We start from the raw sequence: 14,392 nt of genomic DNA, 5'->3' as shown, positions 1-14,392 counted from the left end.
AAGATTCACTAGAATGATTCTGGGAATGAGAGGATTAACATATGAGGAATGTTTGACCGCTCTTGGATTATACTCCTTGGAGTTTAGAAGACTAAGGGGGGACCTCATTGAAACGTTTCTAATGTTGAAAGGCATGGACAGAGTGGATGTGGCAAAGTTGTTTCCCATGGTGGGGGAGTCTAGTATGAGAGGACATGACTTGAGGATTGCAGGGTGCCCATTCAGAACAAGAGGTGCGAAAAACTTTTTTTTAGCCAGAGGGTGGTGAATCTATGGAATTTGTTGCCACGGGCGGCAGTGGAGACCAAGTCATTGGGTGTATTTAAGGCAGAGATTGATAGGTATCTGAGTAGTCAGGGCATCAAAGGTTATGGTGAGAAGGCGGGGGAATGGAACTAAAGGGGAGATTGGATCAGCTCATAATGAAATGGCAGAACAGACTCGATGGGCTGAATGGCCAAGTTCTGCTCCTTTGACTGATGGTCTTATATATCCAGTTAACCCTGGCCTAATCACAGGACAATTTACAATCACCAATTAACCTACTAAACAGTAGGTCTTTGGACTGTGAGAGGAAACTGGAGCACCTGGTGAAAACCCATGTGGTCGGGGGAGAACAAAGAAACTCCTTTCAGAAGGTGCTGGAGCTGCACTCTGAACTTCGGAACACGCCAAGCCGTAATAACTGCTACGCTAAGTGCTGGTAGCATTTGGAGGTCTATAACATAGGTTGGTCTGTAAGATGCAGGTCTGGGCTGTGGGGTGGGGGGGGGGGGGGTTTAAAATGAGGGAGCAGGATCAGTGAAAAGCTCTTTCAAAGAGCCAGCATGGGAAATTTATTGTCATGTGCACAAATAGGGAGAGGTACAGGGATAAAGAATATCGTCATGGACACATAGATACAGGCAACACAGAGAACATAAGTGATACAGGATAATGAACACAGAATAAAGACACAGGTTTAATGATGCCCATCAGCTCTGTATGCTGTCCTTTGACACTGGTCAAAGGATTAACATGGTGTATTCACAGTTACAAACACACTGACACTGGTCAGAGGATTGAGAATGGGTTTTCAGAGTTACAAATGCACTGACACTGGTCATTTTCACTGTTAAAAATGGACTAACACTGGCCACAATATTGACATGAGCTTTTCATCAGGGACGGTAGTGAAAGGGGACTCAATAGTGAGGGGAACAGACAAGAGATTCTGCAGACATGAATGGGACACCCGGATGGTATGTAGACAGAAAGTAAACATTTTCAATAGCCAGTAACTATTCACAAAATTATACAGAAACATACAGTAATATGTAACTGAACAACAAGTTATTATTCTTTCCTGAACTGCATGTGTGAGACCCCCCCCCCCCCCTTATTTATTTATTTAGAGATAAAACGCAGAATAGACCCTTCAGGCCCAACGAGCTGCAATCCACCGATTTAATCCTAGCCTCATCACTGGGTTAACTACAGTACGGAGCGGTTACAGAGGTAGGAAATTCCTAATGCTCACCACTCTCTTTGCACAGCACAAAGAGAAACTCTGCTGCTGTGTGCTTCACTCCTGTGTCGATGTGCGTCATGAGGCGAACCAGCTTATTCCGAAGAGTGTTGCCAACTTCAGGGCGGTTCGTTACATCTTTTAAGGGAGGCAGGACCTGGGATAGTAAGATTGGCAGAAGGTGATAAAATACACACACTTTTGCTTTCCAGTGGGGAGGAGATTTGACATGCCACAAGATTAAATTCTTAATTCATTCTGTGATATTTAACTGTAGGTCAGTAGGGAATGGACAGGACAAACAGTTGAAATTAAATTTAATATAGAAAGCGTATAAATGCCATTGTCACAATACTTCTCAAATGTGTACCGTCCTTCGCATATACATCTGTGGTTCTTAATGAAGCTTTGGGAATTGGAGGAATTACAGAGCCGCACATTAGGACAGCTTCTGTCCTCCAGCTTAGGCTGCACCTTCCTGTTGCAGCAGATATAATGTCTGCTTTTAACTAACTGGCCATTAGGAGATGCTCAACAGCAGGGTTATAGGGCCAATCCTTCCTCTGCCATACCAACCACGCTGGGTCAGCATGATTACTGAACAGTCAGAGGTAAATTTAGCCATCCAGACTCAGAGGAAATCTGCAACATGGGATAAGTATCAGCTCAGACAAGTTACAAAAACTGTCATATTGGATCTAGTTCAGTTCAGCCTAGGTTAGTGAGAGCAACTATCAGAAAGTGTCTCACGCTGCCCATACCCGTGAAAAAGAGACTCCCGTTTACCCAGAAAACATTACAGAACAGATACAGCATGGAAGGAGGCCACTCATCCCTTAAGTATGTACTAGCTCTAAATATGGAAAATCCACCTCTTTAGACCAGACCCTTCCATTATCTCTCTGCGGGACTCTCCCACCTCCCTCTCAGGGGCCCTTCCACCTCTTTTCCTGCAGAGATTCTGTAAGACAGTAAGACCATAAGACATAGGAACAGAATTAGGCCATTCAGCTCATTGAGACTGATCCGCCATTCCATCTTGGCTGATCCCGGATCCCACTCACCTCCATACACCTGCCTTCTTGCCATATCCTTTGATGCCCTGACTGATTAGGAAACTATCAACTTCCACCTTAAATATACCCACAAGCCTGGCCTCCATCGCAGTCTGTGGCAGAGCATTCCACAGATTTACTACTTCCTGGCTAAAAAAAATTCCTTACCTCTGTTCTAAAAATTCATCCCTCAATTTTGAGCTGGTGCTCTCTAGTTTTGGATAGCCACACCATAGGAAACATCCTCTCCACATCCACTCTATCTGGTCCCTTCAACATTCGGTAGGTTTCAATGAGATTTCCCCCCCCCCCACCCCCGGCATTCTTCTAAATTCCAGTGAGTCCAGGCCCAAAGCTGCCAAACACTCCTCATATGTTAACCCCTTTATTCACAGAATCATCCTGGTGAACCTCCTCAGGACTCTCTCCAATGACAACACATCCGTCCCGAGATTTGGGGCCCAAAACTGTTGACAATACTCTAAGTGTTGCCTGACTAGTGTCTTGTAAAGCCTCAGCAATATCTCCTTCCTTTTATATTCTATTCCCTTGAAATAAATGACAACATTGCATTTGCCTTCTTTACCACAGATTCAACCTGTAAATTAACCTTCTGGGAGTCTTGCACAACGACTCCTAAGTCCCTCTGCACCTCTGACGTTTGAACCTCTCCCCACTTAGATAATAGTCCATATTATTGGTCCTTTTACCAAAATGCATTATCATACATTTCCTAACACTGTATTCCATCTGCCACTTTTTTGCCCATTCTTCCAATTTGTCTAAGTCCTGCTGCAATCACATTGCTTCCTCAGCACTACCTACCCCTCCACCTATCTTCTTATCATCCACTAACTTTGCCACAAAGCCATTAATTCTGTAATCTAAATTACTGACAAACAATATGAAAAGTAGAGGTTCTAATACTGACCCCTGAGGCACACAACTATTCACTGGCAGCCATATTCCCACACACTGCCTCCTTCCCTTCAGCAATTCCTCCATCCATGCAAGGATTTTCCTGTAACAGCATAGGATTTTATCTTGTTAAGCAGCCTCATGTGTGGCACCTTCTCAGATGTCTTCTGAAAATCCAATTTAATAACATCCACTGCCTCTCCTTTATCTACCCTGCTTGTTACTTCCTCGAAGAACTCTAACAGATTTGTCAGGCAAGATTTCCCTTTACAGAAACCAGGCTGACTTTGATTTATTTTATCATTCATCTCCAAGTACCCCAAAATCCATCCTTAATAATAGACTACGACACTTTCCCAACCACAAAGTTAGGCTACCTGGGCTATTATTTCCTTTCTTTTGCCTTCCTCCTTTCTTAAAGAGTGGAGTGACATTTGCAATCTTCAATTCCTCCAAGACTATGCCAAAATCAAGTGATTCTTGTAAGATCATATTCAATGCATATGATTGGTCTCTTCACCAACCTCTTTTAGAAATCTGGAATGTAATCCATCTGGTCCAGGTGACCTACCCACCTTAAGTCTTTTCAGTCTGCCTAGCACTTTTTCCTTTGTAATAGCAATGATACTTATTCCTGCTTCCTGGCAAAAAGGATCTCTGGCACACTGTCAGTGTCTTTCACATCGAAGAATGACACAAAGTACCATTTAGTTCATCTGCCATTTCTTTGACTTCCATTACTATCTCATCAGCATCATTTTCCAGTGGTCCAATAAGAAATCTCAGCTCCCATTCTCTCTTTCTATAACTAAAAAATCTACTAGTTTCCTGCTTTATATTATTGGCTGCATACCACTGGCAGTTGAGAACAACTTCTGTGAGAGATATCTATCCTGCACCTTGTGAACTATTCCCAGAAACCTCAGCCATCTCTGCTCTTCTGTCATCCCGCCAGTATCCTCCTCCAATCTACCTGGGCAAGCTCCTCTCTCATGCCTCTGTAATTCCCTTTATCCCACTGTGATACTGACACATGTGATTTATGCTTCTCCCTCTCCAAATGCGGTACGAATTCAATCATATTATCACCGCCTCTTAAGGATTCCTTCACATTAAGCTCCCTAATAAGATCTGGGTTATTACATAACGCTTAATCTAATACAGCCTTTCCCCAAGTAGGCTCAAGCACAAACCGCTTTAAAATGCCAGCTTCTAGGCATTCAACAAGTTCCCTTTCTTGCAATTCAACACCAATCTGATTTTCCCAGTCCCCTTGCATATTACATGCCTTTTCCAGCTCCCTTTGCAATCTCAATCCCACACCTTTGCTACTATTTAGAGGCCTATATATGGTTCCCATATTGATTTATTTTACCCTTGCAGTTTCTCAAACTCACCCACAAAGGTTCAACATTCTCTGACCCTATGTCACCTCTTACCAACAGAGCCACACCACGGCCTATGCCTTCCTGACTGTCCTTTCCATACAAAGCATATCCTTTAATGTTAAGCTCCTAACTATGGCCTTCTTTCAGCCACAACTCAGTGATGCCCACGACGTCATAACAACCAAACTCTAATTTTGCCATGAGTTCATCCACCTTATTGCGAATGCTATGCATATTTAAATACAGCATCTTCAGTCCGGCATTCTTTGCCCTTTTGAATTTTGCCTCTGTGGTACAATTTAATTCTTTGCTCTGTTTGCACCCAATCATTGGCTTGTCCTTCTTTATGTTCATGTTACATCCATCTTTTCAGTCCGCCTAGCAATTTTTCCTCTGTAATAGCAACGACACTCATTCCTGCTTCCTGACAAACAGACCTCTGGCACACTGCCAGTGTCTTCGACATCGAAGAATGATGAAAATCCTCAGCTCTATCATCCTGGTTCCCATCCCCTTACCATATTAGTTTAAACCGCTTCCAAACCTGCCCACAAGAATATTGGTCCCCCTCAGATTTCAGTGCAACCAGTCCTTTTTTTAAAAAACAGGTCACAACTGTCACAGAAAAGATCCCAACTATCCAGAAATCTGAATCCCCACCCCCTGCTCCAATCCTTCAGGCACGCATTTATCTGCCATCCATCTGTGTCAACAGACTCCAATCAGTTCTCCCATTCCTACTGATGTAACAATGAGCTGTGGTACAAGGAGGAGATAGACAGCCTCATGAACTGGTGCCATGGCAACAATGTTTCCCTAAATGTCAACAAACAAAGAGCTGGTCATTGACTTCAGGAAGGAGTTGGCGCACACACTTCTGTTTACAGCAACTGGTCTTGTGGTCGAGATGGTTGACTGCTTCAAGTTCCCAGGAATGAACATCACCAATGGCCTGTCCTGGACCTACGACACTGACACCACGGTGAAACTCACCAATGCTTCTAGTTCTTCAGAAAGCTAAAGAAATTGAGCATGTGCCCATCATTCTTTACCAATGCACCATAGAAAGTATCCTATCTGGATGCATATCAGCTTGGTATGGCAACTGCTCTGTCTAAAACCATGAGAAACTGCCCAAGAAATACACAGTACATCACTGAAACCAGCCTCTCCTTCATGAACTCTGTCTACACTTTTGCTACCTTGGCCCAAAACATCGACTGTACTTTTTTCCATAGATGCTACTTGATCTGCTGAGTTCCTCCAGCATTCTGTGTGTGTTGCATAAAACTAACTTGTTTGCTAATTTCCCCATTAAAGATGAACGGGTTTCATTCTGATAGATTAACGCTCTTTCTCTATCCACGATGTTGTCTGCCTTGCCAATTGTTCTAGCATCTAAATGAACAAACATGTGGCGCCATGGAAACAAGCTTAGTAAAGGGAGTTTAGAGGTGATGCTAAACTACAACAAGGAGTTCTCACATAGTCAGCGTAGGTTTAGAATGAAAAATAATCCCGTTTTACAAATCTCCTCGACTTTGACAATGTCACAGAACTTTCATCATTAATTTTAATTAAGGTATAATTTACTTAGATAAATACACTTTGAAAATAAATATACACTAAAAGCCACTGAGATCTGGGACAGAATGTGAATTAGAAAAGAGAAATAGGGAAAGCAGTGGACGGAGTAATTGACACAGTTTTTAAGATAAACAATTACCAATTTTATTGAGCTTTGATCAGAAGTTGGATCTTACCAAGTTGCCATTTATAGTTTTAACAAAGTTAATCCAATTTCTGGTGTTCTATGCTCCAGAGATACTTAAACAACTAAAATATTTCTCAAATTTTCTGTGAAAGAATCGAATAACTTATTTTCTGATATATTTTTTTGAACTCCTTACCCTTGAACGGATATATTTTCTCATATCTTTGTGAATCCTGCAACTCTCTGTCAAAACGCTTAAAACTGGAGTCAGTCCTTCTTTTAAATTGGTCCCCTATCAAACATGAGGGCACAAATAAATAAATTAATATTTCATTTTTAAATCAAAGGATTAGAGAAGTTGTTTATCATATGCTTGATGTTTCCTGTTGGCTCAAAAAAACTCCAGTTTCAGGCCATGGCGTAGAATATCTCAGCTTAGCTCTTTTGTTCCTATAGGTCTCTTTGCTCTAGGTTTCTAATGAAGGACTACCTAACCTTAGGAAATACCTTTTCCTCTGCATTAACCAGAGCCTTCCTCAACTCCAGCCCCAGACTTGTGCTCCCTGGCTGTTGCACATAATGTCACACTGCACTGTAAACACTTTAAACCACTGTTTACAATAGATTTTTCATTGTGAATGCATGCTGTTATTTATGCACATTTTACACTATAAGACATTGGAGCAGAATTAGGCCATTTGGCCAATTGAGTCTGCTCCTCCATTTCATCATAGCTGATTTATTACCCCTCTCAACCCCATTTTTCTTCCCGTAACTTTTGACACACTGACTAATCAAGAACCTATCAACCCCTGCTTTACATATTCCCAATGAGTTAGTCTCCACAGTCGACTATGGCAATAAGTTCCACAGATTCACCACCCTCTGGCTAAAGAAACTCTTCCTCATCTCTGTTCTAAAGGGACATCCTATTCTGAGGCTGTGCCCTCTGGTGCCAGACTTCCCCGCTATAGAAAACATCCTCCCCACATCCACTCTGTCTAGGCCTTTCAATATTCGATAGGTTTCAGTGAGATCCCCTCATTCTTCTAAACACCGGTGTACCTTACTCCCTAATGAATCTTATTCCCCACTTTAAGCAACTGAAATAATGAGCTTCAATTCATTTCCCTACAAAAGAATAGAAGGAAAAAGCATTGAAGGAGTAATTCTTTGCCCTCTTCCCCTTGGGAATTGTAAAGGACAAACAGAAAGTGGTGATACACCCTGTGGAAACCTGTCAGAATGCAAGTACATCTTCCTCACTCAAGTACCTCTGATCATGGTGTGGAAGATTTGTAGTGACATTTGATATTATTCATGCAAAATGTGACTGCCGGTGTTTATAAATGATGCAAATCAGCGCATTTTTGTCATAATATACAGTTTTAAAACCAGAAGACAAGTGAAAGCCTGCTCACTTAATTCCTACTGAACTCAAATAAATATCATTGGTAATTGGGAATGCCCACTAAAATGAAACTACATCAAGTGATCCCGATGAAGAGAAGATGTGAACATAGCATATCTTAACCCAGCATGAGAATTTCTCCCTCAGCACCAGTGGGTGTCACAACATCACTGGATAGGGCTGGATTTGAACACAAACCAACGTGTGCCTTACCCTGTCTATTCTCTTCTCCATAAAAGCTAGCAAAACCTCAACTGCGTCCATCTTCTTCCCGTTGTAATCGATTGCTCTACATTCGATGTCTGGGCTGAAGAGGAGATCAAGGCTTGACACTGGAATGTTGTTCAAAAGATTGATTGTGTGACTGAAAGAAAATTAAAAGTTTGAATGCTCCTATGGCTTCCTCAGAAAGTGCACGCAGCAAGAGAAACAAACTGAAGGCAGGTCAGATATTCAGCCCTCCGCACTTTACTAGAGGTCTGGAACACAAAGTGACAATTGATCCACATTTCAATACTCATTCAATGTAACTATTTTACTAGTATTTGCATGTACTCCAAGTCAAGCAGAAATATTCCTGGTGACTGGCTGTAACTCACAGAGCCTACCACTGAAGTCACAGATCCATTATCAATACATGCTGATATTTATGTATTTATGCATATTTTATTCTGTATCTGTACTGATAACTTTATTTTTATATAATTTCTTATTCTTTATAATTATTGAATTTTGTTTACTGTTAAATATTGTGTCAATATACCACAGCAAATTCCTAATACATGTAAATGTATATAGAACACAAGAGTACAGCGCAAGAAGTGTTGAACCAAATCAATTAAATTAGTAATCAAGAAGCTAACTAAACTAATCCCTTCTGCCTACACAATATCCATATCCTTTGATTTTCATTATGTTCATGTGTCTACCTAAACATCTCTTAAAAGTCCCTAAAGTATTTGCCTCTACAGGGCATCAAAGGATATGACGAAAAGGCAGGTGTATGGGGTTGAATCGGATCTGGGATCAGCCATGATGGAATGGCAGAGCAGACTCGATGGGCTGAATGGCCTAATTCTTCTCCTATATCTTACGTTTCTTACAATTCCAGGTACCCACTACTCTCTGTGTAAAAATGTATATGGCAAAAAAAGTTGTCTGTTGACAAAAGGACAGCATGAAAATAGCTTTTTCTAGAGCACATTAACCTCACTGGGTTAGTGGGTGCTCCCAGAATCCTGCTCCACCAACCTCATACTTGTATTGTTCACAAGATTCACTGTAGAGTGCTCAAGGTCTCTGACAAATGCAGTTAGAAGTTTTTTTTCCTGGCATGATGCACAACAATGTAGCTTTTGGATATAAAGGCAAGATTGGCAAGCACAAGTATAGAATCCCACCACTACAATACAGCACAAACAGTGTAGTCAGTTCAATCGATACAGCTCATTACACTTCTCATAAATGTATCTGCTTTATGATCTCTTGAATTTAGGAAGACAACACACACAGAATGCTAGAAGAACTCTACAGGTCAGGCAGCATCTATGAATGGGAATAAAAAGTTGATGTTTTGGACCAAGAGCTTTCATCAGGATTCTCAGCCTAAAACATCACCTGTTTACTCCCTCCAAAGATGCTGCCTGACCTGCTGAGTTCCTCCAGCATTTTGTGTGAGTTAGTATGGATTTCTAGCATCTGCAGAATCTCTTGTGTTTAGAATTTAGGGAAGTGACTTTTTGAAAAGATCCGGGCATATTACTGAACAACTTCTACATATTCTTGATGCGTCCTGATCCTTGAGCATTATTTTGGCAACTGGCACCATACTGACTGTGAAAACGATGAACCATGGAACATTATGCACAAAAATTTTGTAAAATCTTGCAAAATTATGGTGCAGCTTAAAGATTAACTTTATTTGTCATGTGCACGTTGAAAAATACAGTGAAACGTGTCGTCTGCATCAACAACCAACGCAGTCCAAGATCGCACTGGGGCCAGCCCACAAGTGTTGCCATGTTTCCAGTGTCAACATTACATGACCACAACTTATTGACCCTAATCTGTAGTTCCTTGGAATGTGAGAGGAGACCCAGAGGAAACCCAAATGGTCACAGGGGTGATGTACAAACTCTAAACAGATAGTGGCAGGAAATGAATCCCAATTGCCGCTGTTGTAAAGTTAACTGCCATGCCGCCGCCTCTGCTGCTAGCAGTGGGCAGCTGGCAAAGTTGCTGCCTAACAGTGACAATAGACAACAGACAATAGGTGCAGGAGTAGGCCATTTGGCCCTTCGAGCTAACACCACCATTCAATGTGTTCATGGCTGATCATCCACAATCAGTACCCCGTTCCTGCCTTCTCCCCATATCCCTTGACTCCGTTATCTTTAAGAGCTCTATCTCTTTCTTGAAAGCATCCAGAGAATTGGCCTCTACTGCCTTCTGAGGCAGAGCATTCTATAGATCCACAACTCCCTGGGTGAAAAAGTTTTTCCTGAACTCCATTCTAAATGGTCTACCCCTTATTCTTACTGTGACCTCTGGTTCTGGACTCCCCCAACATCAGGAACATGTTTCCTGCCTCTAGCATGTCCAATCCCTTTAAAATCTTATACTTTTCAATTATATAAGTGATTTCAGTGGCTTAATCTGGGCCCCCAATGCTGTCTGCAAGAAGTTTCCACGTTCTTCCCTGAGTGCACAACCCAAGCCATAGTTTGTAGATTAAATGTCTGCAGCAGGTTGGTAAAGTGTGTAAACAGGGTGTAGACAACAGCTGGTGGGTGTAGTCTCGCTGGAACCTGTTTTTGTGTTTTAGACTTCAAGCTTCCTCCCAATCCCAACCTGGAGTATTTATGGTGTTTCACAACCTCTAAATAACAATCAACGCAGGTGAAGGTGAAGACTGGCCACAGTTTCAACTGCTGTACATGTACATGTGACTGACTCTGCCCATGGGATCTCTGCAGCCTTTTCCATGTACTACACTCATTGGCAACACCATTCTCCAGCTGAGGTAAACACACACAATCTACATGTATGTGCGCTCCAACTACTCCATGGCTTCTCTCCCTTCTGGTGCCAGTTATTGTCACCAGTGAGTTTCCACCACAGTAATGGCACATAATGCAATGGTCAGTATCCTTATAACTGGGTGGCATGGTAGTGTAGTATAATGTTTTTTTTACGGCACCAGTGACTGAAGTTCAATTCCCACTGCTGTTTGTAAGGAGTTTCTACATTCTCCCCATGACCGTGTGGATTTCCCCCAGGTGCTCCAGTTTCATCCCACATTCCAAAGACGTGTAGATTAGGGTAAGTGAGCTGTGGGCATGCTATGCTGGTGTCAAAAGGTGGCAACACTCGCAGGTGCCCCCAGCACATCCTGTGTTGGTCCTGGACTCAAATGGCATATTTCACTGTTTGTTTTAATGTACAAGTGACAAATCAAGCTAATCTTTAACTGGTGGGCACATTCTGTACCAGTGAACAACTTAAATCTGTCTCTGCCCTCATCAGCCAATCCCCCTCACTCACTCACTCAATCACCAGAGGCTGTCGCCTCCCCCATTCTACCAGTGTGCTCTGCCAGTCCCTGTCAAGTTGCTCACACGCTCACTATGCCACTTCCCATTAATCACATCCTCATTCAGCTGACACCACCTGCCCCGCTCCTCTGATCGGCCATTTCCACCAGACAACACGTAGTGTGATGGCGTCTACCCACATTCACATCTGGCATGTAATCAGAGAGCTTTTCACCTTAAACCAAGTGCTCAACTATTTATGAATAACACTAGTTATGTTAATTGTCACTAAAGAATGCAGCATATTTCCTCAAATAAACCAGGCAAAATTGGGGATGAATTATGAGACAATCATTCCTAGCTGGACTAAAGAGAAGAAAAATTACTTTTATTCGTTACATGTGCATTGAAACATATCGTGAAATGTATTAATTGTGTCAACAATCAACATCATCTGAGGATGTACTGGCTGCAGCTTAGAAGTGCTGTCATGCTTCCAGTCCCAACACAGACCCATGCATCTTTGCAGTGTGGGAGGAAATCGAAGCACTTGGAGGAATCCCACATGGTCATAAGGGTATGTACAAACTCCTTACAGAAAGTGGAGGGAATTGAACACAGGTCGGTGGCACTGTTAAGCGTTACGCTAACTGCTATGCTACTGTGTTGACATACTGCTTTTAGTAATATATTCCCAGATTTGGTATATTGTATTAGTTCTGTGTTTCAGCTTTATGTGCTAGACAATAAAAGCTGAGCAGAATAAAAGCCCTGCAATACAGAGAGCCTGCATCAGACTCTGTGCTGCAGGCGGAGGTGCACAATCGTGGATTGATACTCAGGTAGGAAAGGAAGTGAACCGGTGTCAATAGGTAACACCATCACTCTCAGAGTCATAGAGAATGCCGATGGCTTTGTATAGACATATGTTTGGCAAAATAGACCCTTCAGTCTATCCAGTCCATGCAAACTGTTCCCATTGACCTGCACCTGAACCAAACCCCAGACCCATGAACAAATTGGGCCGCAAAGGCCCATTCTTGTGCTGTACAATTTAATTATGCTGGCTGCTAGACCTAGCTCTTAACCAGTGACAGAACGTTTTTTGTTCCTCTTGGAAAAAAAACTACCTCCAGTAATTTCTGGGGAAGAACCCCATTTCCTAAATGTCTTCTGATTCTCTGCTCTTTTAACCAAGTGAGGTGATGTTGGGTCTGGAATCAGCCCCCAGTGCCTATTCCTCACTGACACTAAGGTCTCCCTTTATGGAGCAAATGCAAGAGACTCCACAACACCTTGGAACATCAGTTTATGGATCACTGTGTTTCAGTAAAAGATCCCTGACTTTCTGATCTCTGTCACTCTGCTGACAGTTTTATTTGCCGAAGAGGGTATGAAATTCCTTAGCTTCCACCGAGTCTGCCACTATACACAGGTCTACACAAAGCCATTAGCATTCTTCCCCTAGGAGGTAGAACTACACACTAGTGTTGAGCATATATGAGCCCTTATTGCACCCTAGACAGCCCATTAATCATCTTTGGATGACACTCACCCCCCTCAGCTCTCAGCCCCCTCCTGACCAATACACTGAATGAAGCTCCTGACACTCTCAGCCACTTCTCACAATGAGTGTACACTGACACAAATTACTAGCTGCTCACATTCAGCTGATGAACGACTCACGGCTTTATAAGCATCATGGGAGAGGGAGCCGCTTTCAAGCAGTTCTCCCCAGATCTTTTCACATTAAGCCCACAATAGTTTGGGAACCATTTCATTAAAAGCAAATTCAATATGTTGTTAACTTTTTAAATGTCACAGTTTTTGTACAGCTGTTAATCCCAGCATGTGTTATGAAGATGAAGCAGTGGTGGACATATAATTCAAATCATCAGTGAACCATGGCTGGGAAAAAAAAGTGACAATATATTTAATAATTCATGATCCAGTGTAACATATAAACAGTTATATTTCTGTCTGAATATGCTGTAATGTACTGCTTAAATCCCTTGACATATGTTGTACATATAGTAATTTGATTAACATCATAAACAGGTCAAACTGCAGAATATACAATGTGCTTAACTTTATTCAACTCTACAGCTAATATAAGATATTAAAAGCAAGGTTAAAGGAGAAAGGAACAGAGTGTAAGATAACAGGGTGATTGAATCAAATCAAAAAGTGATCTTGATGATTACCTGAGCACATTGTGGCTTTTCTCATTCTACAGATGCTGGCAGAGAAAGGATTAACATCAGAGCTTGTGTGATTATCCCTGGCTTCAACAATGATAATAGACGGAGTCTTTTTCCCAGGGTGGAAATGTCAAATACTAGAGGGCATAGGTTTAAGGTGAGAGGGGGGAAATTTAAAGGAGATTTATGAGACAATTTTTTTTAAACACAGTGGTTGGTGCCTGAAACATGCTGCCAGTGAAAGTGGTGGAACAGATTATTATAGTTACGTCTGCAATAGACAGACACATGAACAGGCAGGGAAAGGAAGGGTGTGGGCCATATGCAGGCAGATGGATTTCAGCTAGATTGGCATTTTGGTCATCACAGACTGTGGACCAAAGGGCCTCTTCCTGTGCTGTAATGTTCTACATTCACCATCACTTTCAAAAGGTGGTGCTTCAAAAAGTGGCATCCATCATTAAGGACCTTACCACCTATGATGCACCCTCTTATCATTACCATCAGCAGGGAAGAGGTAGAGGAACCTGAAGATACTCAATGTCTTAGGAACATCTTCTTCCCCTCTGCCCGCAGATTTCTGAACAGACGATGAACCCATGAACACTACCTGCAGATTTCTGAATAGACAATTAACCCATAAGACTATAAGACATAAGAGCAGA

The 14,392-nt window shown here is 42.1% G+C and overlaps 1 protein-coding gene across 2 annotated transcripts in view; it reads right to left on the bottom strand.

The window, feature by feature from the left end:
* ric8b (RIC8 guanine nucleotide exchange factor B) overlaps positions 1 to 14,392 on the bottom strand; it is a 111,350-nt gene that overhangs the window by 31,228 nt on the left and 65,730 nt on the right. The window contains exons 4-6 of one of the 2 annotated variants that reach the window (XM_059978586.1): positions 8,207 to 8,357; positions 6,779 to 6,874; positions 1,520 to 1,664 (exon numbers count right to left, since the gene is read on the bottom strand). In XM_059978586.1, the coding sequence (XP_059834569.1) occupies positions 1,520 to 1,664; positions 6,779 to 6,874; positions 8,207 to 8,357 (392 nt within the window). The remainder of the gene's footprint in view (positions 1 to 1,519; positions 1,665 to 6,778; positions 6,875 to 8,206; positions 8,358 to 14,392) is intronic. The other variant, XM_059978585.1, reaches the window with a different exon arrangement.

Source organism: Hypanus sabinus, chromosome 8 (genome assembly GCF_030144855.1).
Source record: "Hypanus sabinus isolate sHypSab1 chromosome 8, sHypSab1.hap1, whole genome shotgun sequence".
Taxonomy (NCBI): Eukaryota; Metazoa; Chordata; class Chondrichthyes; order Myliobatiformes; family Dasyatidae; genus Hypanus; species Hypanus sabinus.
The sequence above is the reverse complement of the archived record's forward strand: the minus strand, read 5'-3'. Positions and strand labels throughout refer to the sequence as shown.